Source organism: Bos mutus, chromosome 18 (genome assembly GCF_027580195.1).
Source record: "Bos mutus isolate GX-2022 chromosome 18, NWIPB_WYAK_1.1, whole genome shotgun sequence".
Classification (NCBI taxonomy): domain Eukaryota; kingdom Metazoa; phylum Chordata; class Mammalia; order Artiodactyla; family Bovidae; genus Bos; species Bos mutus.
The window spans coordinates 1,337,890-1,363,854 of NC_091634.1; the positions used below are offsets into that span (position 1 = coordinate 1,337,890).

Below are 25,965 nucleotides of genomic sequence, written 5' to 3' on the forward strand. Positions count from 1 at the left end.
GGACGGGTCAGGGGACAGAAGCAAACAAAGCGCGACCCAGAGCTTGTTTTCGACAGGAACGGCGAGGCAAGGCAGGATAACGGCTTGGTATTGGCTAGTCTGAATACTGTCAAGCCTTGGAGCATGGAGGCTGTCCTTATTTGCCCGGCACAGGCCTTAGGGGGATGAGAAGTATAGTCTATTGACGTATAAGAGTCAGAAAGAGAAGGGGTTTCTATTAGGGGTTTGGGGTTGTTTAATTTACAGATGAAAGGAATAGCCCCTAAGAGTAGTCTGTTACCTCTAAGAACTGGCTAGCCCTGAAAGGGGCAGTCTTGGTATCCTCTGGTGGTTTAATGGTTAGGGCTCTGTGCTCTCAGTGCAGAGGGTCCAGGTTTGATCCCTGGTCTGGGAACTAACATCAGGAAGCTGCTGGGGCCCAGCAGTCAATCAAACAATCATAGAGAGGTAGAGACCAAAAAATAGGCAGAGGGGAAACAAAAACAACAAATAGATGCTTAAAACATGGATCTCCAAATTTAAAAATCACAGTAGACAGAAATTTCCTTCAAGCCATCCATCTGGTTAGAACAAGGACAGAAGTATATAATGAGGTGGTCTGATTAGAGGCCTATGCTCTTGACACTGCTTCAAGGAAGGCAAAGTAAGTTACCCATTTATAATTTAGCTTAGACTATTCAATCGTCAGGTATGTAACATACCTGTGAACAGATTACAAATCTTTAACCCTCAAATTTCAAGGATGATGTCACTGACCCCAGAGGCTGCGGGGTATCCCATGACTGAGACAGGAAAGGTGGTCTATGGGTCAGACCCTAAATACCAAGGGGAGCAGCATGTACAACCAGAGACCAGATTCGTATAGGTCTCCAGTATCACATCTCTGTAGAGGGCCCTCCCAGCTGGAAAAAACACTCCCATGACCATCTCAGTAAAACTCACAGACAGGTCCATGAACTTGACTAAGCCTGCAACAACACACTCTTTAATCTCCAGTTATGCACATTTAACAATGCGGGAATTATGACCCCATATTTGTTAATCTTCTCTTTCTTGAAGTCAAGGCTACAAGTTTCAACAGTAGGAAGAAAGAATAAAGGAGAAACTGTTGACATATGTGCAATGGAAAATACATGGCATTAACCTGGTTGTTAACATCTCTGTAGAAATAGAGGCAAATACAGGGAATATTTGCAAGTCAAATCACTTGGCAATATATCTAAACAGATAAAACATTTATTGAGAGGCATGATTCTTTCTCACCAGATATTCTGTGTATTTTGTCATCACTAAATCCTGAACACGTGTAAGAATTTTTGGTGTGATATAACTATTGTTACAATGACTTGTATGTATTTAAACCTTCACCTCAAAGCCATGGCTTATTTTTGTCATAGCAGACTGTACTTGCTCAGTGTTTGTTAAAGGACTCTGCACGTCCCTGTTTTGGTGCCATGTAAGTCACTGTGACACTGAGTTAACACGGGTGCTATCCTCTGAACTTGAGTTAGTCCTTGGCTAGTTTAGGGGCTTAGACTTTGGGGTGCTTGCTGTCGTGCCCAGAAAGGATGAATGGCTCAGGACAGGCACTGTCTCTGTATTATGCTGCTGACCTGCTATGCTTCTGAAGGTCAAAACTGTTATGTTCCAAGCAGAGTGCCCAATAAAAATACTGGGCTCTGAGGTTCTACTGAGCTCCCCTAGGAGCCACTTCACACACGTTGTTGAAATTCACTGACACAACTTAAACCAAGTGCTCAGGACTCCTAAGGCTTCCCTGGGGCTCAGACGGTAAAGCATCTGCCTGCAATGAGGGAGAGCTGGGTTTGATCCCTGGGTTGGGAAGATCCCCTGGAGGAGGAAATGGCACCCCACTCCAGTACTCTTGCCTGGAAAATTCCATGGATGGAGGAGCCTGGTAGGCTGCAGTCAATCGGATCACAGAGTCGAATGTGACAGCAACTTCACTAGAACTCCTGAAGCTTGTTCCTGGCTTCCTCTGGACTCCAACCCTTGTACCTTTCCCCTTGTCTGAGATCGCTTCGTAAAAACATCAATGTTAAGCATGACAATATGCTGAGTTCTTTGATGTTTTCCTAGTAATCATAACTTGGATAATCTTGAGGAGTTTCCAGTCATTCATGACTCCATTTAAAGTCTGACCATTTTGTCCATATAAGCACATGTGGTTTCTCTTTGTGGTCAACATTATATCATACACGGTACCCATTGTATACACAGCTTTGTGTAAACACTCTGTGAGGGAGGGAGGCAATCAATATAAAAATACACTGCTGTGTGTGGCCACTCATTAACACACACATATACTGAAGGAAACAAAAATGTTAATGTGTCTAATGAGGCAAACAAAAAGGTTAAAGGAACAGAATTGGACAGTGGCTGGAGGTGAGGCTGACGAAAGAAAAATGGCTGCAAGTGGCTTGGTCAGCCAGACACAAGACAGTGGGACTCACTGAGACGTTTTCCAGGCACCTCACACACAGTGTCCACAGCCAAGTCAACCTTAGCCTTAGACGTTTCTCAGGCACCTCACACACAGTGTCCACAGCCAAGTCAGCCTTAGCCTTCTGTGATCTCTCTGCTACTTCAAACTCAAGACATTACCTATATCTTTCACAAAGTGATGAGACGACGCCAGCACTGAAGACTTAATATGGTTTCACACTCAAACTGAAATGGTGGCCAAGATGTACTGCAGAATGAGAAACAGGGGTCAGAGGTCAATGTGCATTACTTGATCCGTTTTAGTAAAAATGAGTAGTGACAAGGAAAAAGGATCACACCACATGAAGGGATCTGGGAAAGTGATATGGGCATGGACTCTGTGGCCAGCCCAAATGGCCTCCGATCCCTAACCTCATACTTTGCAACAACAGTACAAGTCTGGGCAAATCGCTTAGCCTTTCTAGTCTTCAGTTTTCAGTGTAAAATGAGGGCAATATTACCGACACATAAACTGGCTAGAAAGGCTGAGTCAACATGTCTAACCGTTTAAGACAGTGGCGGCCGTACGCAGCGCCGTGCGTCTGTGCTCTTACGTTCTACGGGCGCGTCCTCATGGTGGGCTCCGGCCAAGCGACACAGGCGTGAACTCCGTGTGTGAACATACAGAAGGCGTGCAGTTACGAACAAAGGGTAACAGACATGAGACACTCACCCTGGAGACACAGATTTGGGGGAGCTCTGCAGCTCACTGGGTGTAACAGGCCTTCAATGGGAGTTAAGTCACTCATGGAACACATTGCAAGTGAGAAAACAGTGGCCTTGGATGGACCCCGGGAAGCACACTGTTTAATGCTAAACATGGGCTGAAGACAGATTCTCTGAAGAAGGGCAAGAACTGAGAAAGCAGGGAAGGACATTTAAGTCAGAGAGGTGGGCAGCAGTCCAAAGGGGGCTGGGAGGTAGGGGAAGAGGACAAAAGGGAACTCTTAGACCTGCGTGAGCCAGGTGACTGTGATAGAGACCACCCTCTAGTTGTCACTGGTGTGAAAGGGACATGATGGGGGAGGACAGGCAGTGGACTGAAGAGTCACACAGCGAGTCTGTGAGAGAAAAGAGAAGGGCACAGCTCAGCGCACAAGGTAGGTGCAAAGTGCCTGCTGCTGCTGCTGCTGCTGCTGCTAAGTCGCTTCAGTCGTGTCCGACTCTGTGCGACCCCATAGACGGCAGCCCACCAGGCTCCCCCGTCCCTGGGATTCTCCAGGCAAGAACACCGGAGTGGGTTGCCATTTCCTCCTCTAATGCGTGAAACTGAAGTCGCTCAGTTGTGTCCGACTCTTAGCAACCCCTTGGACCGCAGCCTACCAGGCTTCTCCATCCATAGGATTTTCCAGGTGAGAGTACTGGAGTGGGGTGCCATTGCCTTCTCCATAAAGTGCCTAGGGATGAGGAACACAGGTACAGATCATGGACACAGAAGGGAATTAAGAGGGAGAAGTTAAAGACCAAAAGCAGAGGCATAAAAGAAAGAGGTCCTACACACATTGGGAAATGTGGGGGAATGTGTTCAACCACAGAGGAATATCGACTGTGGAAGAGGAGTAGCCCATACTCTTCAGATCGTAACAAGTCTTACTGAGCAATGAAATCTTACACACAGATCTTCTCTGGGGAACAGAACTCTGAACAAGCTGAAGGTCACCCAGTCTTATTTTCTTGAGAACGGTTTATGGATAACAACAAAGAAGACTGCAGGTCTTCCATTCCTCCCGGTAATTTAGGATTTCTAATAAGTAAGATAAACTACCGGAGACCAATGACTTTGGACCAAAAGTTTTGCTGTATTCTGAGTCCTTCTTTGGCATCATAAACTAGGCAAAGAAATAGAAGATGTATAAAAGAACAAAACAGAAAATCAAACAACTGAAAAATTCAAAAACCAAAATGAAAATTCACTGCATGAGCTCAATAGTAGATTATATGTAAGAGGGAAGGAATCAGTGAGCTCAAAGAGAGCTCAATGGGAATTAGTCAATATGACCAACAGAGGAAAACACCCTGGGGAAACAGAAAGGTACAAGTCTGAGGGTCCTATGGAACAAGAACAAGAGCACACCATTCATGTTACTGGAGCCCCTGAAAAAGAGGGGCTGAAAAAACTATTTGAAGCATAACTAAAAATTTCCCAATTTTTCCAAATGGCATATACTACAAAATTTTAAAAGTTAAGCAAACACCAGACAGGATAAGCCCCCAAATGTTATGGCAGGTTGCATCATGATCAAACTTCTGAACTCTATGTACAAGGAAAAAACACTGAAAGTACTTGACAAAATGGATAGAGTACAGATACAGAAATGATGAGTCAAACGGCAGCAGATTTCTCATCTGAAACCGTGGAAGACAAGGAAATGACCTGCCTTTCAAGTACTAAAATAAAAGAACTGTTGACCCTGAATCCTATGCCCCACAAAAACATCCTTTGGGAATGAAGGAGAAATAAAGACATTCTTAGAAGAAGGAAAACAAAAACATCTGTTACCAGAAAACCTACCACAAAAGACAGGCTACAGGTGTTCCTGGGGTAAATAATTTAAAAAGAAAAACTGTTAATGGAAGAAACTTGGGATTTCAAGAAGGAAGAAAAGAACAATGTAATGAGTAACAATGTAATGAGTAAACAGACTGTGCTTCTTATGAGTTTTGCAAAAATGGTTTGACAGCTGAAGCAAAAAAAAAAAAAAAATCATCCAATATGGTGCTCAGCATACAAAAAGGCAACACTTTATAGACAGTTATATTAAAGAATGGGGAATAACGTACCCAATGGAAGTAAGTTTCTACACGTCAAAGTGCTAAAATGTTGATACTGTACACTCTGATAAGTTATGTATGTACAATATAATACCTAAAGTAACCACTAAAAAACAAGACATATTCTCAAAAACATCACAGATATATCAAGTGGAATTCCTAACATTAAAAGTTAGTAACTTTTAAAAGTTACTCAAAAGAAGGCAAAACAAACAAGAAGTACCTCCCAAAAACAAATATCAGGGCAACAAAAACCAGGTAACAAAAACATCATAAAATGGTAATGGTAAGCCCTGAAAATATCAATAATTATTTTAAACTTAAATGACCTAAACATACCAATTTTTAAAAGGAAATCAGTAAAATAGACATTAAAAAATGAGGCAAGTATATGCTACTCACAATATTCACATATTACATTACTTGAAATGTAACAATATAGATAAGGTTGAAAATATTATGGAAAAATATAAACCATGCAAACATTAACCAAAAATCTCAATAGTGACTATATTAATATCAGATAAAGAATACTTCAAAGCAAAAAAACTTCCCAGGAGCAAAAAGAAAACAAAGAATAATGATAAAAGGGTCAATACACCAAGATAACATAGCAATCCTAAGTGCATCTGTACCAAGTAACAGAGCTTTGAAATGCACGAAGTGAAAACTGACAGAACTTAAAGGAGGAAGAGACAATTCTAGAATTAAACTGCAGGACAACACCCCCCTTTTCAGCTATTGATAGAAATTAGAGGCAGGAAATCAGCAGACAAAATCGGGAAAACATCATCAATGAACAGGATCGGGAACACACATATACAAACTCCACCCAATGACAGTAGGATACACATTCTTTTCAAGCAGCCTTATTGAACATTCAAGATAGACTATATCTTTGATCATAAAACAAACCACAGCAAATTTAAATAGCCAAATCAAATATAAAACAAATGAAATCCAAAACAAGAAGAAAGCACAAAATACTCCAAACACTGCAAAATTAAACAACATACTTCTAAATAATCGATGGGTTACACAGACAGTCTTGAATAAAGAAATATTTAGACCTGAATGAAATGTAATTAGAACATAATAAACTACAACAGTACTGAGGGAAATTTATAGAATTTAATGCTTATATTAATAAAGTGAAAAAAAAATCCTCAATCAATAACCTAAGCACCCGCCTCAAGAAACTGCAAAGGAAAATAGTACCAAAGCAAATAGAAGAAATGATGTAATAAGGATCAGGGGGAAAAAAAATCAGTGAAATAAGGAAAAGACAGAGGAAAAAATGATATAAAGTGCTGGGTTTTTTTAATGATTTAAAAAACTGATATATGTCTGAGAAGACTGACAAAGATAAAAGAGAACACATTTCCAACAACAGGAATAAAATACGGGTTATAAATACAGATTCTGCTGCCCTCAGAATGATAAAGGAACACTTTAAACAAATAAGAACATTTAGATGAAATGGGACAATTTCTAGAAAAAGATAAACTATAAAAACATATCCAATATGAAATAGAAACTGAATAGTTCTATACATATTAAATAAAATAAATAAGTAATTAAGAAGCATTCAAAAGAAAACTCTTCAAGACTAAATGGTTCACTGGAGAATACTACCAATCATTAGGTAGTACCAAATGATACCAAACCAACTCTATACTATACACTGTCTTCTGAATAATAGAACACCTTTTAACACATGTTAAGAGGCCAGAATCACTTAGACACCAAAATCAGACAATGACAATGGAAAAAGAAAGAAAAAAAAGAAAGAAAGAAAGAAAGAAAACTACTTAATACATACCACTGTCACTCATAAAATGAGAGGAAAACTTCCTCAACAAAATACCAGCATATTAAATACAGTAATATATATAAAAATAACTGTACTCCATGACCAAGTAGGGCTTATTCCAAGGATACAAGCCTGGCTCAGCATTCAAAACTCAAATAAACATAATATATAACAACAAGCTAGAGAAGAAAAAAACACAAGATTCTATCAGTTGATTAAAGAAAAACCATTTGACAAATTCAACACTCATTCATAGCGACAAAAAATTCTCAGCCAATTAGGAATATGGGAAACTTTCTGAACTTGATAAAGAAAGCCCTATGAAGAAAACCTTACAACTAACACCATAGTTTATGATTAAAATCCTAATGTTTTCCCCCTAATATCAGGAACCAGCCAAGGCCATGTTTTCTCACTACTAGTATTCAAAATCATATTGGAAGTCCTAGCTAGTGCAATAAGACAAGAAAAGAAAATGATAGGTATATAGATGAGAAGAAAGAAATAAAACTTCTCTACTTGCAGATGATATTTCTATGTAGAAAATCCCAAGCATTCTATCAAAAGAAATAGCAAGATTGTAGGATATGAAAAAAATATATATACTAAAGACTATATGGAAGTTGAAAATTTTAAAATCAATGCAACCTATAATTACTAAAAACCACCAAACAAAAACCCACATCTATATATAAATCTTATAAAAACTGTATAGGACCTATTATTGAGACTTATTAAATAACAATGAAATAAATCAAGAGATAGCAAATAAATATACAGACATAATACATTCATAAACTGGAAGACACAAGACAGCAAACATGCTGACTCTAAACATATTATTCTGCCAATTTAACTCAATTTCTCTCAAAATTCAATAATTTTTCTAGTAAAAACTTACATAAAACTTTATATGGAAATTCAAAATACTAAGAATGCTAAATCAGTTTTAAATAAGAATACTGAAGTTTTAAATAAGAAGACTGAACTGGGAAAAGCAGAATCACTTTACCCAATTAAAAGACTTACCATATAACTAGAGCAATCAGTAAACCAGGATTAGTACAGGACCACAAAAAAGTCTAAGTATTAGCTCTTTAAAACCATATAAAAAAAGGTTTGTCTTTTAAAAATCAAAGCCTAAATAGTCTTAAACGGTGCAAAACAACATGCCCATTCATATGTGAATTCTTATCTCCTTACATATAAAAGCATTTAGCGGCTCAAACTAAAATGTAAGCTCCTTAAGAATAGAGACAACGTTTCAGAACAAAGACGTTGGATGAAAGGTTCCAGACCTGTCTGCCTCACCTTACACTGGATGGCAATGAATGTATATAAAGACGCATAGTACAGGTTCTTTACCATGGGAACAAAACCCTCTTCCTACCAGTTAACTAAGCAATCTGACAAAGTGCCACAGTTTGGCAAGGAAGTCTGAAAGAAACTTTTTTGCAGTTCATTTTCTAAGTCTCTCCCTTCTTTTTTTAAAAAAAATTCCTGAGATAATAGTGAAATGTAAACTAAGTAAGATGGAGCTGAAGGCTTTCCGAAGTGCATAATAACCACTGGGTCTCTCTCCTTGATGAACTCTCACATGCACAATAAGGCTCTAGGCTGGGTCAATTTCCAATATGAGTCTTTAGACGATAATTAATATCCTGCAATAGTTTTTCTCACAGGGAAGAAAACTGTGGGGTTTCTCTTTGGTATGAATGATCAGATTCTGAGTAAGATGTTTCTTCAGGCAAAAGATTTTCCTCAGTGGTTACATTCAAAAAGTCTTTCCCCAATAGGAGTTCTTGAAGGTTGACTGAGGTTTGCCCACTTGTAAAGGGTCTTCCCACTTCTGTCACATTGACAGGGTTTCTCCCAGTATGAACCCTCTGGTGCTGAGTGAGGGACGAGCTGCGACTGAAGGCCTTTCCACACTCACTGCACTCATAGGGCTTCTCTCCAGTGTGGATGATGGAGTGTCGAATAAGGTTTGTGCTCCAGCAGAAGGTTTTTCCACACTCCATGCATTCATAGGGCTTCTCTCCACTATGAATCCGCTGGTGTCTGGTGAGGCCAGACCTGCGGTTGAAGGCCTTCCCACACTCCGTGCACTCATAAGGCTTCTCTCCAGTGTGGATGCTAAAGTGCCGAATGAGGTCTGCCCGATTACTAAAGGCTTTCCCACATTCTTTGCACTCAAAAGGTTTCTCGCCAGTGTGGGCTCTTTTATGTAAGATAAAAGTGGAGCAGTGGGTGAAGGCCTTTCCACACTCGGTGCACACATAGGGCTTCTCCCCGGTGTGGATCCGCTGGTGCCTCTTGAGGTATGACCTGTGGTTGAAGGCCTTCCCGCACTCGAGGCACTCGAAGGGCTTCTCCCCGGTGTGGATGACGTAGTGGTGAATGAGGGCTGCGCTCTCACAGAAGGCTTTCCCACATTCGCTGCACTCGTAGGGCTTCTCCCCGGTGTGGGTCTGCTGGTGCCACATGAGGTAGGACCTGTGTTTGAAGACCTTGCCACACTCAAAGCACTCATACGGATTCTCGCCACTGTGGATGATGTAGTGTCGAATGAAACCCGGCCTATCTCGGAAGGCTTTTCCGCATTCTTTGCACACAAAAGGTTTTTCTCCAGTGTGGCTCCTGTTATGTAAGACAAAAGTGGAGCGGTGGGTGAAGGCCTTTCCACACTCACTGCACTTGTAGGGCTTCTCCCCACTGTGAATCCGCTGGTGCTGTGTCAGGTGTGACTTGCGGTTGAAGGCCTTGCCACACTCCATGCACTTATAGGGCTTCTCTCCGGTGTGGACCATGTGGTGTTGAAGGAGATAAGTGCTCTTACTAAAGGTTTTCCCACACTCTGTGCATTCATAGGGCTTCACTCCAGAATGAATCCTCTCATGTCGAGCAAGGAGGCGTTTCTTATTAAAAACTTTCCCACACTCATTGCATTTGAAGAGACTTTCCTCTTCCTGAATCAGGGGATCTTTACCTGATCCACAGGAGTCACGGTCATGGACAGCACCCCCTAGAGGGACTTGCTCCTCTACGATCCTTGAACACACACCACCAGCTGTCCCTAAGCTGCCACGTTCACAGCTTGGATTCCCAGGGAGCTTCCCGTTCTGGGGTTCTATCTCTGGTCTCAAGCATCCTTCATGCCTTTCCAATGGCTCTTCTTGATTGTTGATTTGGCCCAACTGGGAGTCCTCTGAAACTCTCTGTGTTAGCTGTTCTTGGACTGAGGCTCCCTCAAACAGGGATGGCTCAGAAGTGGTAGATTCTCTGGTCTTGGGTTTTCCTTTGTCACCTGAAAGAAATTCAACATACAGAAAGACCTGTTAATAATGCCAGCATGGAAGTTCAATATTTCAGTGTTAAAAATGAAGATGAAAATAGTGCCTCTGTGTCTGCCATGTTTCCCTACCTCTGAATCCCAGGATAAGAATTTATTTCTCTCCTGATCTTGGACTGTTAAAACCTTGAAAGAGGGACCCAGAGGAATGGCTCTGTAAGGGGATGGGGTGCTGGAAAAAAGCACAGTCAATTCCAGACGGGATAGTTATGCAAATAAACAACTCATGTGGGTCCAGACAGTTTATGCTGAAGAGATGACTCAGTTCAAAACCTGAAAGACCAACTATATGATCAGAAGGCTAAGGTCTGAACCATAAGAGAACAACTAGGAAACAGACAAAGGGAAGACCAGGGCACTGAGTCACGCAGGCACTGATTTAATCAGCTGTGTTTATGTAATGAGAGTCAGTGGGATTCTTATGTTGGCAGTACTCCATGCACATATTGCCATACATCAATGCCAAGAGGCTAATGAGTCTGATGACGTGGTAGCTAATGTTTGGAAGCCCTCCAAAATCTGTTTAAAGAAAAAAATCTATTGAAAACTTATTGGACAAAGACTTTGCAACAACTATCTTATAAAAGCTCAAGGAGCTAAAGAAAGATACAGAGAAAGTCAAGAAAACTAGGTAAAAACAAATGGAACTATCAATACAAAGAAAGAAAACCTAAAAAGAAATGAAAAAGAGGGAATTCCCAGGAGACTCAGTAAAGTTAAACTCCAGGCTCTCACTGCCAGGGACCCAGGTTCAATCCCTGGTCAGGGAATTAAGATCTCACAAGCCACAAAGTGCAGTCAAAAAAAAAAGAGCAAAAGAAATGAGAAATTCAGGAGCAAAAACTTCATTAATTAAAGTGAAAAACTCACTGGAATTATTCAAACGAAAATTTATACAGAAAGAAGAAATAATCTGCCAAGCTGAAGATAGAATAATGTTAAATATTGAGTCTAACAAACAGACAAAAAGAAAAGATTGAACAATAGTGAGTAGAGCCTAAGGCACCTGTGATACACTTAATGAACCAACATACTCACTGAGACATTCCCAGAAAGACAAGAGAGACGGGATCAAAGAGAGTATCTGAAGAGCCGAAGACGTCCCAAAATGGATGAAACGTCCAAGAAGTTCAATGAATTCCAAGAAAAATAAACTCAGACACACACTGAGGAAACTGTAAACAAACTTTTGTAAGGCAAAGAAAAAGTATAGCAAGTACGAAGCAACCTGTTATATACAAGCGATTCTCAATAAGATTATCAGATTTCTCATCAGAAACTTGGGAGGCCAGAAACCAGTGGTTCAATATATTCAAGTGTAAAACAAACAAACAGAAAATGTCAAGTAAGAATCCTTAATCAGGCTAAACTGTCCTTTAAAAGAGCAAGGAAGAAATTAAGACATCTCAGTATATGAAAGTTGGAGGAGTTTGTTACCACTGGATCTGCTCTGTAAGAAATTCTTCAGGGAGACTTCCAGGGTGAAATGTAAGAACACTAGACAGTAATTCAAAGCCATATGAATAAATAAAGAGCTTTATAATAGTAAATACATGGGCAGTTATAAAAGATAGAATTATTTTGTAACTCTACATTGTGTATTTACATGATTTAGAAGATTGTTTTTTCAAATTGTTAACCTAAAGGCTAGTATTATTATAACTTTAGCTTATAAGTCCATGTGTAGCTTCCTAGAAATTTAAGAGACTAACACATTTAAAAGAATTAGTAGTTTTACGTTTCTAGGCGTACAACATACAAAGATGTAATTTTGTGACACAAACACTTGAAAGGGGTAATGACAGAGCTGTAAAGGATTTTTGATGTTGCTGAAGTTAGGCTGGTATAAAATCATATTAATGGTAAAACTTTAATACATACATCAAATATAATCCCACGACAGCCATAAATACCTAGAGAATGTATGCAGAAGGAAATGAGAAAGGAATTTAAAAGTTTCACTACAAAATATCAACTAAACACCAGACTATAAAGCAAGAATGAGAATCAAAAACTATAATACATATAGAAATCAAATACCAAAACGACAGAAGTCTCTCCATATCACTAACACTTTAAATGTAAATGGTTAAACTCTTCAATTAAAAAACAGAAATTAGCAGAATTGATAACACATGACCCAACTATATGTTTTCCCCTAGAGACTCACTTCAGATACAAAGACACAAACTGAAAGTCAAAACGGGGAAGAAGATTCTGTACAAATACTAACAAAAAGAGAGCAGACAAAATCGTCTACATTGAAATCAGACAAAACGGACTTTAAATCAAAAAAGATTACAAGCAACAATGAAAGATATTATATAAGTAAAAGTTATAATATAGCAAGAAAATATGACTGTAAACAACTACATACTGAAAGAAGATCAAAATACATGAACCAAAGAATGAAAGAACGGAAGAGAAAGAGACAACACTACAAAAGACACGGAGGCTTCAATATCCCATTCTGAGTAATGGAGAGAACAACCAGACAAAGGCTAAGTATAGAAACAGAAGACTTAACATAAACCGACTGTGTCTAACAGATACACACAGAACACTCTACACAACAAGAGCATGCACATTCTTCTCGAGTATACATGGAACATTTTCCAGAACAGACCATAGGTTAAATCACAAATTAAATCTCAATAGATTTAAAAATACATCAAAAAAAGTATAATTTGTTTCTAATGAAAACAAACAAAAAAAATACCAAAACTTACAGGATGCAGTGAATGCAGTTAAGAGGGAGATTTGTAGCTATAAACACTTTCAGTGAAAAACAAAAAAGATGTCAAGTCAACAACCTAACTTAACAACTTTAGCAGGAAAAGAAAGAAACTAAACCCAAACTAAAGACACACAGGCAATGGAAAAAGAACAGAGAGCCCGGGAAACACACACAAGTGGAGCTCTGGGGAATGGAAGAGAAGGGAGAGCAGTTCACAGTAAAAGCAAAGAACATAAATTAAATGGAGCTAGAAAAATGGGTGACACTGGGAATGAGAACACCGTATTCCTGTCTCACACTATCCTCAAATTCTACCTCACACCAGAAAGAGTTAAATGTCAGGTGCCAAGCTTAGAACATCTTATAATGAGGACATCTTTTTGATATTAGGGATGGAGCAGCACCTATAACTGATAAAAGTATCAGTAATGTACAAAAATTCCTAAAAACAAAAGGCAAATAAGTTAACACCTAGAGTTTTCGATGAACTGACATTTCAACGAAGAAAATACAGTTGTTCGTCAGTATCCACAGGGGAATAACTGGTGTCAGACACTTCCTGCTCAACACCCAAATCCAAAGATGCTCAAGTCCTTTGCATAAAATGACAGTTTTTGCATATAACCTACACACATCCTCCTGTGTACTTTAAATTGTCTCTTGCTTGTAATATCTAATACAATGTAAATACTGTGTAAATAATTGCCAGCAGAAGGCAAACTCAAGTTTTGCTTTTTCGAGCTTTCTGGGATTTTCTTTTCCTCCAGTGTCTTCAATCCATGCTTGATGAATCCAGAGTCAGAACCTGCAGATGAGGAGGACAACTGTACAAATGGGCGGATAATTACATGATGAGAAGCTAAAGCTTGTGAACAATTAAGGAAATGCAAGGCAAGCTCACCTAAGACACAGTTTTGTCAGTTTGTTAAGCAAAAATAAACATGCCTGAGAGCATGAAAGACAGAACAGGACACAGTCAGTGGAATCTAGAGAATTATAGATGGGCAGATCTCTTTTAGAAAACCACGGCAATTGTCACCTAAACTTGAAAGTTTGCACAGCTACAATCCAACAATTTTACTCCTAAAAATGACAAAAGACAGGCCTAATCGTGTGCAAGATGACCAATACATACGAACGTTCCTGGTAGCACTGTTTATGAGAATGATGAAACGTAAAAAAGTAAATGCCCTAGAGAGTGGATAAATATGAAACAGGAATATTTTTTATTTGCTTCAAGTGCAGAAACTTGGGCACATTTTTATGTTAAGTAGACAAAGGATAGTTACTAAGGGGCTTCCCTGGTGGCTCAGAAGGTAAAGCATCTGCCTGCAATGTGGGAGACCCGGGTTCGATCCCTGGGTCAGCAAGATCCCCTGGAGAAGGAAATGGCCACCCACTCCAGTATTCTTGCCTGGAAAATCCCATGGACAGAGGAGCCTGGCGGGCTACAGTCCATGGGGTCGCCAAGAGTCGGACACGACTGAGCGACTTCACTTGTACTTTCAGTTACTAAACAAGCAGTAAATAAGAAACACTTTCCCTAAAAGGTGTGACCTAGACTCTGGTTCAAGAACTGGCCATGAAATGTGCCAAGGTCTCTTCCACCAGGGAAAGGAAAACCACAGCCTGGGAACCTGAGTGCAGAAGGGCTGAGGACCAAGCAGGAGTTTACTGTGGAGCCCTGCTGACACCCCAGGGCCATGCGCTGAGACACCGGCACTGGGGAGGCAATCCCTGTCGGGAGGGTCGGACGCAGGGCTGCTGGGGGTGGGGCGAGGGTCTGGGGCGGCATGCAGTCTCCAGCCTGTGCGGACGGCAGGACCACGTGCTCAGGCGTAGGAGGGGAGGAGTGAGCACTGGGATGGGTTCTCTGCCAGGCGTGCTCACTGGCTGCCTCTGAGATCCTCAGGTGGAGGTGTGTGGAGAGCAGGGGGCAGAGGCTGGGATGCCCCTCTGAGGGGCCACCGATGGCCCCACAAACGCTCACAGGCCAGCTGGGCCACGGACTGACTAGGAGTGGAAAGAGCACGCCTCTGCAGCAGCCCCAGCATCACATACGACGGCTCCAGTGCCCTCAGTAGCCCAGACGTGGGCACACAGGACAAACGTCACTGGGAGGCTTTACCCAACAGGAGGAGACGGGCGACAGGGGACAAGGGAGGGCTCCTCAGTGTCTGAAACGATAGTTTGGGAAAGGGGAAGCAGAGGAGTGCTGGAGAGGCGCTGGGCAGGGAAGACGTGAACCACACTGTTCATCGTGACTAACGGGACGTGGCGGTACCAGCAGCTCACCTCCCACGAGACACCGACTACGGCTCAGACCTTGTGCTGAGCAGTTTTATGTTTTAAAACTGCACACCCCCAGCAACCCCAGGTCAGAGCGACTACCATTGACTGGCGCCTTCAGGAGCAGACCCCCCCTCACCAACCTCCTGCTCCTCTCCTGAGACGGAGGGCTCAGTCACAGCTCTCTGCCCACCCCCCAAGTGTGGCCAAGAGCCCAGTGCCTTCCAGTGGAGGGATCAGAGGGCTGCTGTTTATGGGAGTCAGAGTGGCGTCATCCCCCACTTCTCTGCTAGCTGCAGGGGTCAGGGCACCTGAAGTCACACACTGACGACAGAACGAACCCAGGGCCCCGAGCGGCCGCGTGCTGCAGAGCTCCCCGTGACCCACAGGGACCGGGTGCGAGTCAGAAACAGCGCCTCCACGTGCTTGAGCTCCGAGACGCTGGAGTCCCTCTGACACAGCAGCCAGGCTGTAACTCAGACGAACTTACGTGCAGACACAAGGAGATCCCAAATTTCACTGGGACCACAGAGCTGGTGGTCGGCACGCAGGCCTGAAGCCCAGGACACATCTGAGCTCGTACACCGTTGACCTCGGCGAGGACAGAGGGACCTGGGGTCAAAGGGCTCCGTGGCTTCCAGACCACCAGAGGCCCGAACAAGACGCTTCCCAGGGAACCAGGGCCCGCGGCTTCCGGCAGGGTCTCTGCCCACAGCTTGGCTCCTACCTGCACAGGTGCTTCGGGAGAGGTCTCTCTTCACCGTCCACAGCTCCTGCCCGTGCTCCAGCCGGTAGATCAGCTCAGGTCTGGGGACAGGACACCCTGGGCATGGAGAAAAAAGGAAGACATGGGGGCTTCTGTGAAAACTGGGAAGACCTCTCAGTCTCGTGTGAGACTTCAGGATGCAGACCTCAGAATGAAGCTGCTCCCATGCACACAAAATGGGGAACTGCGACCCAAAAACCAAAGACACACCACACTGCCATGGAGCTTTTATTCCTAACACTAAATCAAAAGCTAATATACAGTTAACATAGTCAAAGGACTGTGTTCAAGCAACTTAAATGCACCACACTACTTCAAAATTGAAATAGATTTATGATGTCATTTAAACAACTGACATATTTGAAATATTGATTCTTTTCGTTCAAAACAAGGTTACGTGTCTCCGTTGCTAAGTTCCGTTTTTAGAACACAAGCAAAGTTCTGTACTGTTCTTTCTACAGACCACAGGTGAGTCTACCCCAGGGTTTCCTCACAGCATTCTCAGCAAGTACATACTACGATCAGCACTTTTCTTTTTTAGCCATGCAGGATCCTAGTTCAGTGACCAAGGATCAAACCATCACCCTCTGAATCAGGAGGGCAGAGACTCAACCATTGGACCACCATTTTTTTAAAAGTTAAAGTTCATTTACAATGTCATGTTTGTATCGGGTGTACAGGAAAAGTGATTCACATACACAAATACCCACACTGCTTTTCAGATTCTTTTCCGTTATAGGTTATTATAAGATACTGAATATAGTCCCTGTGCTGTATTAGAACCTTGTTGTTTATCTATTATTATATATAGAGGTGTGTATCTGTTGATCCCAAACTCTTAATTTACCCCTCACCACACCTGCTTTGCTCTTTCGTAACCATAAGTTTGTTTTCGGAGTCTGTGAGTAGCACCATTTTATAGATAAAAACCATACAGAAAGCAACAATCAGGCAGATAATGTGATGTGCCAAAGAGCCCACAACTGGTGAACGGCTGGGCCAACACGGAGCCCAGGTCTAACCGTCTCGGCTCTGTGTGCTGTTCCACCACAAAGCTACACAAGCCTGCTCCCAGAGGTGCCGAGTGCAGGTCTAGATGATGAAAATCCTGATGAGTAAAGACAGGAGCGGTGGTGGTGAGGCTCGCAATGCTACCCTGCACAAAACCTGGTCACTCCAGGCACTGTTCTGACGCTTTCCAGAAAGTTACCCACTTAGCCCTGTTGCAGCCCCAGGAAGTAAACTCCACCTTACTCCGGTTTACCAAGGAGCACCCCGAGGCCCAGACGCAGTCTGTAACTGCCCAGGACCACACAGTTTTTAAGGTGCAAAGCAGGGACTAAACACCAGAGTCTGGCTCTGACCCTGGCCTCCCCAACACCACAATGAGGAGGAAACAGGAGACACCCCTGAGTGGGGCCAGCATCCTGAGACCAAGTGCGGGGCAGCTGTGAGGGAGGGATGTGAGCACCGAAATGCAACTACTGGGAGCAGGGCTGGGGAGGGGCAGACTCAGCAGACTTCAGTATTTCATGAACTGTGAGAAAATAATAAAACTGAGACTCCTGCACAGTGATACGGTCACATCTACTGCCATCAACATTTCACTAAAAAAAAGGATTTTTACTTCAAAGGAACCCCACAGAGGACAGCTTCATGAAGTGAAGGTGTATGTTCCTTACTGTTAAGGTTCCACTGTACGAGCCTCGCCACGGAAGCCGAGTTCCCCTGACTCTCCTGAGGGCCAGGCGAGCCCGAGGGTCACACGGGAGGAGCAGAGCAGCGCCCGCATCGGGCCTGCTGTGCGGTCAGTCAGCGACCTGGGTGAGCTCTGACTCGTATTCACAGTAACGCCAGTGCTACAAGTGACGCTTTTTCTGTTTCTCACATCCCTTCAAAAAGGGATTCCTGTACAGCAATGGTGAGTGGGAAACAGAAACCCAGAGGCTGACAAGTCGATAAGTCAACCTGAAAATGCAGCCAAGGGACTGAACAGTGAGAGTTAAGGGCCAGCGAGCCTGCACCACGGCTCAGGGATGGCCCCCTGTTGAAGAGAGGAAATTAGCAACAGTTGGGGGGAAGAAGGGTTAAGTACTGAACCACATTTTCCCTAAAGAAGTCAGGAGGCACGAAAAAGAGTAAACGAAGGCCTTCCTCAGGGTCGTTCCCAGTGCCCCTGATGAAGTGTCCGTGAGCCTTCAGAAATGGGGCTTCTCAGCCTCTGGACAACTGACATTCAGATCCAGAAAGTTCTTTGCTGAGGAGAAGGGGAGAGAATGTGTCTCTCCTGCACAGTGTAAGGATGTGTGGAGGCGCTCCGGGTCTTCACTCAGTAAGTGCCTGTAGCAACTCCATCCCAGTGGTGACAACCTATGTCTCCAGACGGGGCCAAGTGTCCCTGGGGAATGAGAACCGCTGGCTTAGAGGATGTAAATCAGGTGACAGGGGAGAGCTAGTGTGATGAGGAGGGGCGCTAAGAGAGTTTGTGGTCAGGAAACAGTTGGTGAGGAAGCGAGGTGGCCATGTGCAGAGAAGAGGTGGCCACGTGAAAAGCCAAAATGCCCAAGAACACCCACCAGGAAAACAGAACAGCACCTCAGAGGCCGGAGGCGAGCACGTCAAGTACGTCAGGTACGCACAGAACGGCAAGGCACCAGTGCGACCAGTCAGTGAGCGTGGGGAGAGCCAGGGGAGGCGGGCGGAGGCATCGGGGCTCGATGGTGGGCATTTCTATTTGTTTAATTCTGTTGTAAATTATCTAAACATGTCAAGCTTTTCCTGATTTTGTTCAACCTCCTCTCACTGACATAGAACACAATCCCAGGTCTCTAAGAACACGCCTGTCTCACCGAAGCCCTGGGTTTACAGCCCTCCCTTCCCTCAAACTGAGCAGCCTGAGAGGACCGTCCTGAGCTGCTGTCTCTCTACTGTGGCTCTCTGGCCCATGTGGACTGGGTCATCCTCAGCTGAGCAGGGCTGTCGTGTCCACCCTCTGGTGCTGAGGGGCATCTCTGGACTCATCACCAGACCCCGGGACCACTCACTCCCACATGTGACGGGCAGATGCAGCAGACGCTGCCCGATGTCTCCTGGGCACAAAACTGCCACATGCTGAGACGCACTCCTCTCCCAGCTTCTCCTTCTCGGACCAGCAGATGATCCCTGCCGAGACTGAGCGAACATGAGACACCTGTGAAGGCGCAGGAGGACAGAGAAGCCCCCTGACTGAGACCCTGCGGCTAGACAGGACCTGCTGGCACTGAAGGCAAAGGCCTCCTGGGGCCCCGGCTGCCTCACCCTCTTCCTGGAGAACAGCTTGTCACCCACATCCTGTGCACTCGGGTGTAGGGGACGCCTGGGAACCGGTCTCATTCGGTCCGCTCCCTCTCTGGAATGTGAAACAGGAACTCAGACAGAGGCCGGTCTGTGCTGGGCCCTGGGCTGAGAGGCTCAGGTGGTCACTTCCGCCTCATGGACACCCCCACCCCCACCCAGAGCCCTGCAGCAGAGAAAGAGCAACAATATAAACACACGAAGAAGTAGAAACAAGGCATCTGGAGCCTTGGAGAGCAGGGATTGGGCTGGTCACTCCTGTCAAACTTGCTGGGGTGCAAAAGCCATTCTGAAAAGACAGGGACGTGAGCAAAGCCAGAGAAAGAAGCCAGGACGGAAGACCCAGAAGCCAGGGTAGAATCCTGGTTCTCCTATTCCAGTCCCATGTGGCCCGACTGGAAATGCTGCCTTTGGGTTCTGCAGAACATTCATTTCCTTCCACCACTTTCTAAGAGCCAAAGGGGAACTTTATTCAAAGAGACACAGAGACAGCAGGCAAGAGGAGGTGACTCTCAAGCATGAGTGAAACTGTGAGGAAGCAGGGGGGAGGGAGGACTCCTGAGCCCTTCCTGAGAAGCCAAGATGGAGCCAGGGTCCGGGATGCACGGGGTGGCCGGGGCCCGCACAGCAGAGCGGGAGCCTTACCCAGAGACACCAGGAGGCCGCAGTTCTCCAGCATCACCTCCTGGTACAGGGTCCTCTGGGCCGGGTCCAGATGCCCCCACTCCTCCTGGGTGAAGGTCACAGCCACGTCATCGAAGGTCACAGACAGCTGGAATGTCAAATACAGATAGCAGCGTCAGCTTTGGGACGACCGGGTGGGATTAGAGCTTGTCCCTGCGTCGCTGGTAAAGGCGCAGCAAGGCCGAGGCCCTCATCGCCAGGCACCTCCTCCGCACTGGGCTGAAGAGGAGGTGGGCAATGCTGTGGGCATAACACAGTGCAGCCTTACTTCAGATCCTGGGCGTGTGGTTCCCGAGCACTCCGAAAAAGCAGGTCACATGGTGATTTTGGATTCCCACTGCAAATACAAGTTACATTTAGGACTTCCCTGGCGTCCAGTGGTTAAGAATCCACCTACCAACGCAGGGGACATGGGTGTAATCCCTGGTCCACGAAGATGTGACATGCTTCGGGGCAAGCACACCCGTGTGCCACAACTACTGAAGCCTGTGAGCCCTAGAGCCCCTGCTCCGCAACAAGAGAAGCCACCACAGTGAGTCCATGCACGACAACGAAGAGGAGCCGCCCTGCTCGCTGCAACGAGAGAAAGCCTCCACAGCAACGAAGACCCAGTGCAGCCAAGGGTAAATACAGGTTTTACAATGTTTACACCACGCCGCAGTCCACTAAGGGTGCAACAGCACTAGGTCTGCTGCTAAGTCGCTTCAGTCGTGTCCGACTCTGTGCGACCCCACAGACGGCAGCCCACCAGGCTCCGCCGTCCCTGGGATTCTCCAGGCAAGAACACTGGAGTGGGGTGCCATTGCCTTCTCCAATGCATGAAAGGGAAAAGGGAAAGTGAACTCGCTCAGTCGTGTCCAACTCTTCACGACTCCATGGACTGCAGCCTACCAGGCTCCTCCATCCATGGGATTTTCCAGGCAAGAGTACTGGAGTGGGGTGCCCTAAGACAATAATTTGGATGCCTTAATTAAAAAGTACTTTATTGCTAAAAAACGCCAACCATCATCGTGAGCTGTAACCTTGTTGCAGGTGGAACATCTCAACTACTGTAAGAAACTACCACAATGTGACCCAAAGACACAAAGGAAAGCAAATGATGCAAGGCTGCCACAAACCTTCAATCTTCGAGAAAAACAACAGCAACAAAAGCACAGAATCTACAAACACAACAAAGAAAAGTATGATCACAGAGTACAACAGAAGCCTCCCATGCAGGAGCCCTTGGAAAATGACAGAAGGACTAGGACTGAGGGATGCAGACAGAAGGGATGCTACAATGTCAGAGGAATGAGTATATAGTGATAATAATACTACAAATAATGTTAAGCACAGCAGCAGGGGCTACCCAGGTGGCTCAGTGTTAAAGAACCCACCTGCCAATGCAGGAGACTCGGGTTCAATCCCTGGGTCAGGAAGATCCCTGGAGAAGGAAAAGGCAACCCACTCCAGGATCTTTGGTGGGAAATGCCTGGACAGAGGAGCCTGGCAGGCTACAGCCCGTGGGGTCACGAAGTGTGAGACAGGGCTGAGCAGCTGAGCCACCACCACCTGCGCTTCACTGGTCCTGCTACTTGCCCGCCCCGTGCTGAGAGCATTATGTCATGTCCAAAAGCAACTAACAGGACTTCCCTAGATGTCCAGTGGCTAATACTCCACACTCCCAATGCACAGGTCCCAGGATCAATCCCCGGTCAAGGAACTAGATCCCACACGCCACAAATAAGAGTTTACGTGCCGCAGCTAAGAACCTGCACAGCCAAACAAATAAACATTAAAAACAAAAGGCAACTAAGTCCCTAGTTCTCAAGTCACCATTTTCACCAGTGACTCCTAACTAAAAACACTCCACAGTCTGCCTTGTAATCTTACTCCCACCACCACATACTGGACATACTCTGTACACTCTCCTGAAACGTGCAGCAGATGCACGACCACATCCCTGTACCATGAGAACCACTCAGTAAACATAAACAATTCAGCCACCCCACTCTCAGATGAAGAGCCCTACTACTGCAGACCCATCATTTAAATGCTCCAAGACACTGGCTCATGGTTTTTTCACCTTACACAGTGCTCACATCTTTGTATATCAAGTGTTTTTTTTTTTTTTTCTGCAGCGCTGCTCAGCTTGTGGGACCCTAGCTCCCCAACAAGGGATCAAACCCAGGCCCGTGGCAATGAGAGCGCCGAGTCCTAACCACTGGACCACCAGGGAATTATTAGTTTTCTTGAGTTAATACTTCAATTAAATGTGTGCAAATTCCTAATAAATTGACTGGTTCATACACAGGAATCCTGCAAAAACTCATTTCTGGTGTTAGATAAACTCTTATCACTAGGGACATTTGGGGCAGGTAGGTCAAGAGAAACAAAATTAACTAGGGCCTCAACAATGACTACCAGATGATATGTTTAATTAATTAAAACTCTTTAAGGAAGGGGACAGGGGACTTCCCTGGTGACCAGTGGCTAAGACTCAGTGCTCCCAATGCGGGTTGCATCCCTGGTTAGGGAACTAGATCCCACATGCTGGTGTACCTAAATAAAAACATAACTCAAAACTCTCTGGCATATAATCCAACAGCACCCTCCATGACTGTTTAAGCGTGCACCTATGGATGGGCTTTCTCTGGTTGGTCTAAGTTATAAGTGGGGAAAAGAATGAGGGAAAGGGTTAATTATTAATCAAGTCCTGGCCATTTGCAGCCGAGGAAACAAATGTCACTGTTTCTCTACCTGGAAGCTCTAAAGATAGGAATTTGACTTCAGGCAAGTCTGACTTAGACCGGGCAGGACTCCTGGGTTATTGACTGTAGATGACGGGCTGGGTTCCTAGGCAGGTTATTTGCCAAAGTTCCAATTTTATACTCCATCTATTTTGCATTTGTATATTCAGGCTTGCGTGTTCTAGGACTAGAGATAAAGTGAGTGACGAGCCAGCTCCACTGGTCTCACACAAACACAACTGCAGAGAAACTCAATGCCTCTCCTGAATTCCACCCAGCTCAGGAGCTCTCTCCGAATCAGCAATGCCAGGAACACCGTCCACTCACCCGCGCCGGGTCCATCCACGCCGCCGCCATCATGGGCCCCTGAGGAGATAGCGGGACCCGGAGAGGCGGCGACAGAGGCGAGTCCCGCGGGTTCAGCCGACCGCCGCTCGCTCCTTGCTCTGGGCGAGGTGGCCGATCACGGGGAGGCTCACAGCCAGCTCGAACGCGCGCAAGGGAACCCAAGCCACCTTTCTGCTCATTTGCGAAGACGGCACTGGAAGAAGCCACAGAAGAGCTTTACCCTTCCCGACAGCTGGCGTGGACCGAGCCGTCGCACGCAAATGACGTCCACCACCGGTGGGGCCGGAAGCCCCACCTCCCCGCAGGAAATGCCCCCTCCCTGGGCCGTCATTGGCCCAGCGCCTGCTGCAGTCGCGCAGTGTAGCACTTTCTGGGTAATGTAGTTTTTTCTGTGCAGACAACAGGCAGTGGAGCGCGTGTTCAGTCGCTCGGTCGTGTCCCACTCTTTGCGATCCCATGGACTGCAGCACGCCAGGCTTCCCTGTCCATCACCAACTCCCAGAGCTTGCTCAAACTTATGTCCATCGAATCGGCGAACCCCATGAACAGTGTGAAAAGGCAAAAAGAGCCGCTCTACCTCGATGTAAAATACTTAGGAGATCCAAAGCCCCGAATCAGACCCTCTTCACAGCAGGCACAGCTCGGGGGGAGCGAGGGAGCACTAACGGCGCAGGTGAAAAACCATGAATCAACGTATTGGAGCATTTTTTCTTTTTTTTTTTTTTTTGGTTGGGCACAGTGTTCAGAGTCCTAACTACTGGACCGCCAAGGAATTCCCTTGGAGCGTTTAAATGATAAATCTGCAATGATGGGACTGTTCATCCGATAGGAGTGGCTGAATTGTTTGTGGTTCTAGTCATACAGAGATGTGGTCCCGCCTCTGCTGGACACTTCATATTGAGAAGAATATTGAATATGGTGGTGGGAGTAACAAGGCAAACTCTACATGGGGTGTTTTTTAGTCAGAAGACACAGAGGTGAAAAAGATGCCTGCAAGGGTGGAGGACTTCCTGGTGCTCCAGTAGCTTAGACTTGGCGATCCCAATGCAGGGGACCCGGGGCTCCATCTCTGGTCAGGGAACTAGATCCCACATGCTGTAACTAAGAGGTTGCATGCCCCAGGGAGGAGATCAGAGATCCTGAGTGCCCTAAGACCCCGCACAGCCAAATAAACAATTATTTGGGGTGGGGGTGGGGGGGGGAAGCGCCTGCAGTGAACAAAGAACATGTTTGAGCTCCCCACTGGGTAGTTTGGATATTTATTGCTATTTATTCTTGCTTTTGAATTGTGGTGCTGAGGACGACTCTTGAGAGTCCCCTGGACTACAAGATCAAACCAGTCAATCTTAAAGAAAATCAACTATAAATATTCATCAGAAGGACTGATGCTGAAGCTCCAATACTTTGGCCATCTGATCTGAAGAGCTAACTCACTGAAAAAGACCGAATGCTGGGAAAGATTGAGAGGACAGGAGGAGAAGGGGGTGACAAAGGATGAGATGGTTGGATGGCATCACTGACTCAATGGACATGAATCTGAGCAAACCCTGGGAGACGGTGGAGGACAGGAAGACATGGTGTGCTGCAGTCCATGGAGTCACAAAGAGTCAGACATGACTTAGCAACTGAACGTCAGTTTTTGGTAGATGAAGGGAGGAGCTGCCACCGGAAGGACTCGGAGGGGAGGCTGGAAGAGCACTTTTGCAAATGCTGCAAGCAAAGGTTAGATTTCAGAAGAGTTTGGAGATTGGTTTTTCCTGATGCAATCAGAACATGACAACACCACACACATGCTAGTGAATTCATTTGAGAATTGGGTGGCATTGATGTGCAGCAACACATCTTAAAGATGGCAGCATGTTGGATGTCAGTATAAAGAGAGGGGAGTGTGTGATCACGGGGTTAATTAGTCCTGTTTTACAAAGGACATTCTCCTGAAAACCTGGGGAAGAGTAAAGTGAGTCTAGGGGCCCCTGAGATAGGGGGTAGGTAATGCACCCTTGGACTGCAAAGAGATCCAACCAGTCCATCATAAAGGAGATCAGTCCTGGGTGTTCATTGGTAGGACTGATGTTGAAGCTGAAACTCCTACACTTTGACCACCTGATGCGAAGAGCTGACTCATTTGAAAAGCCCCTGATGCTGGGAAAGATTGAGGGCAGGAGGAGAAGGGGACAACAGAGGATGAGATGGTTGGATGGCTTCACCGACACAATGGACATGGGTTTGGGTGGACTCCGGTTGTTGGTGATAGACAGGGAGGCCTGGTGTGCTGCGGTTCATGGGGTCGCAAAGAGTTGGACACGACTGAGCAATTGAACTGAACTGAATGCACCATCAGGGTGGTTATCTGCATAAAGTAATAACTAGTTTTCAGGAAGAGTGGTTAAGTCACAATACCTGTGACCCAAGAAGAGCATCAGTTAGGGCTGCTCTCGTGGGAAAGTTTCTACAAGAAATAAAGACTTCACCCAGTCACACACCAACACATGCAAAGACCCGTGTGGGACATCCCTGGTGGCCCAGTGGTTAAGAATCCACCTTGCAATGCAGGGGACGCAGGTTCCATCCCTGATGGGGGAACTGAGATCCCACAAGCAGAAGAGCAACTGAGCCTAGAGTCTATACGCTGCAATG

At 45.2% G+C, this 25,965-nt stretch overlaps 1 protein-coding gene across 4 annotated transcripts in view; it reads right to left on the reverse strand.

Moving 5' to 3' along the window:
- Nucleotides 1-953: 953 nt before the first annotated feature.
- LOC102276725 (zinc finger protein 805) overlaps nucleotides 954-25,965 on the reverse strand; it is a 64,354-nt gene continuing 39,342 nt past the window's right edge. Inside the window, exons 1-5 of one of the 4 annotated variants that reach the window (XR_011467575.1) lie at nucleotides 23,308-24,406; nucleotides 20,213-20,339; nucleotides 16,196-16,291; nucleotides 2,550-10,397; nucleotides 954-2,493 (exon numbers count right to left, since the gene is read on the reverse strand). Coding sequence is in view for 3 of the 4 variants with exons in the window: in XM_070387008.1 (XP_070243109.1) it covers nucleotides 8,767-10,397; nucleotides 16,196-16,291; nucleotides 20,213-20,339; nucleotides 23,308-23,340 (1,887 nt within the window). In the remaining variant the exon portion in view is untranslated. Of the gene's footprint in view, nucleotides 10,398-16,195; nucleotides 16,292-20,212; nucleotides 20,340-20,519; nucleotides 20,589-23,307; nucleotides 24,407-25,965 lie in introns of those variants that run through there. The other 3 variants (XM_070387011.1, XM_070387008.1, XM_070387009.1) reach the window with 3 other exon arrangements.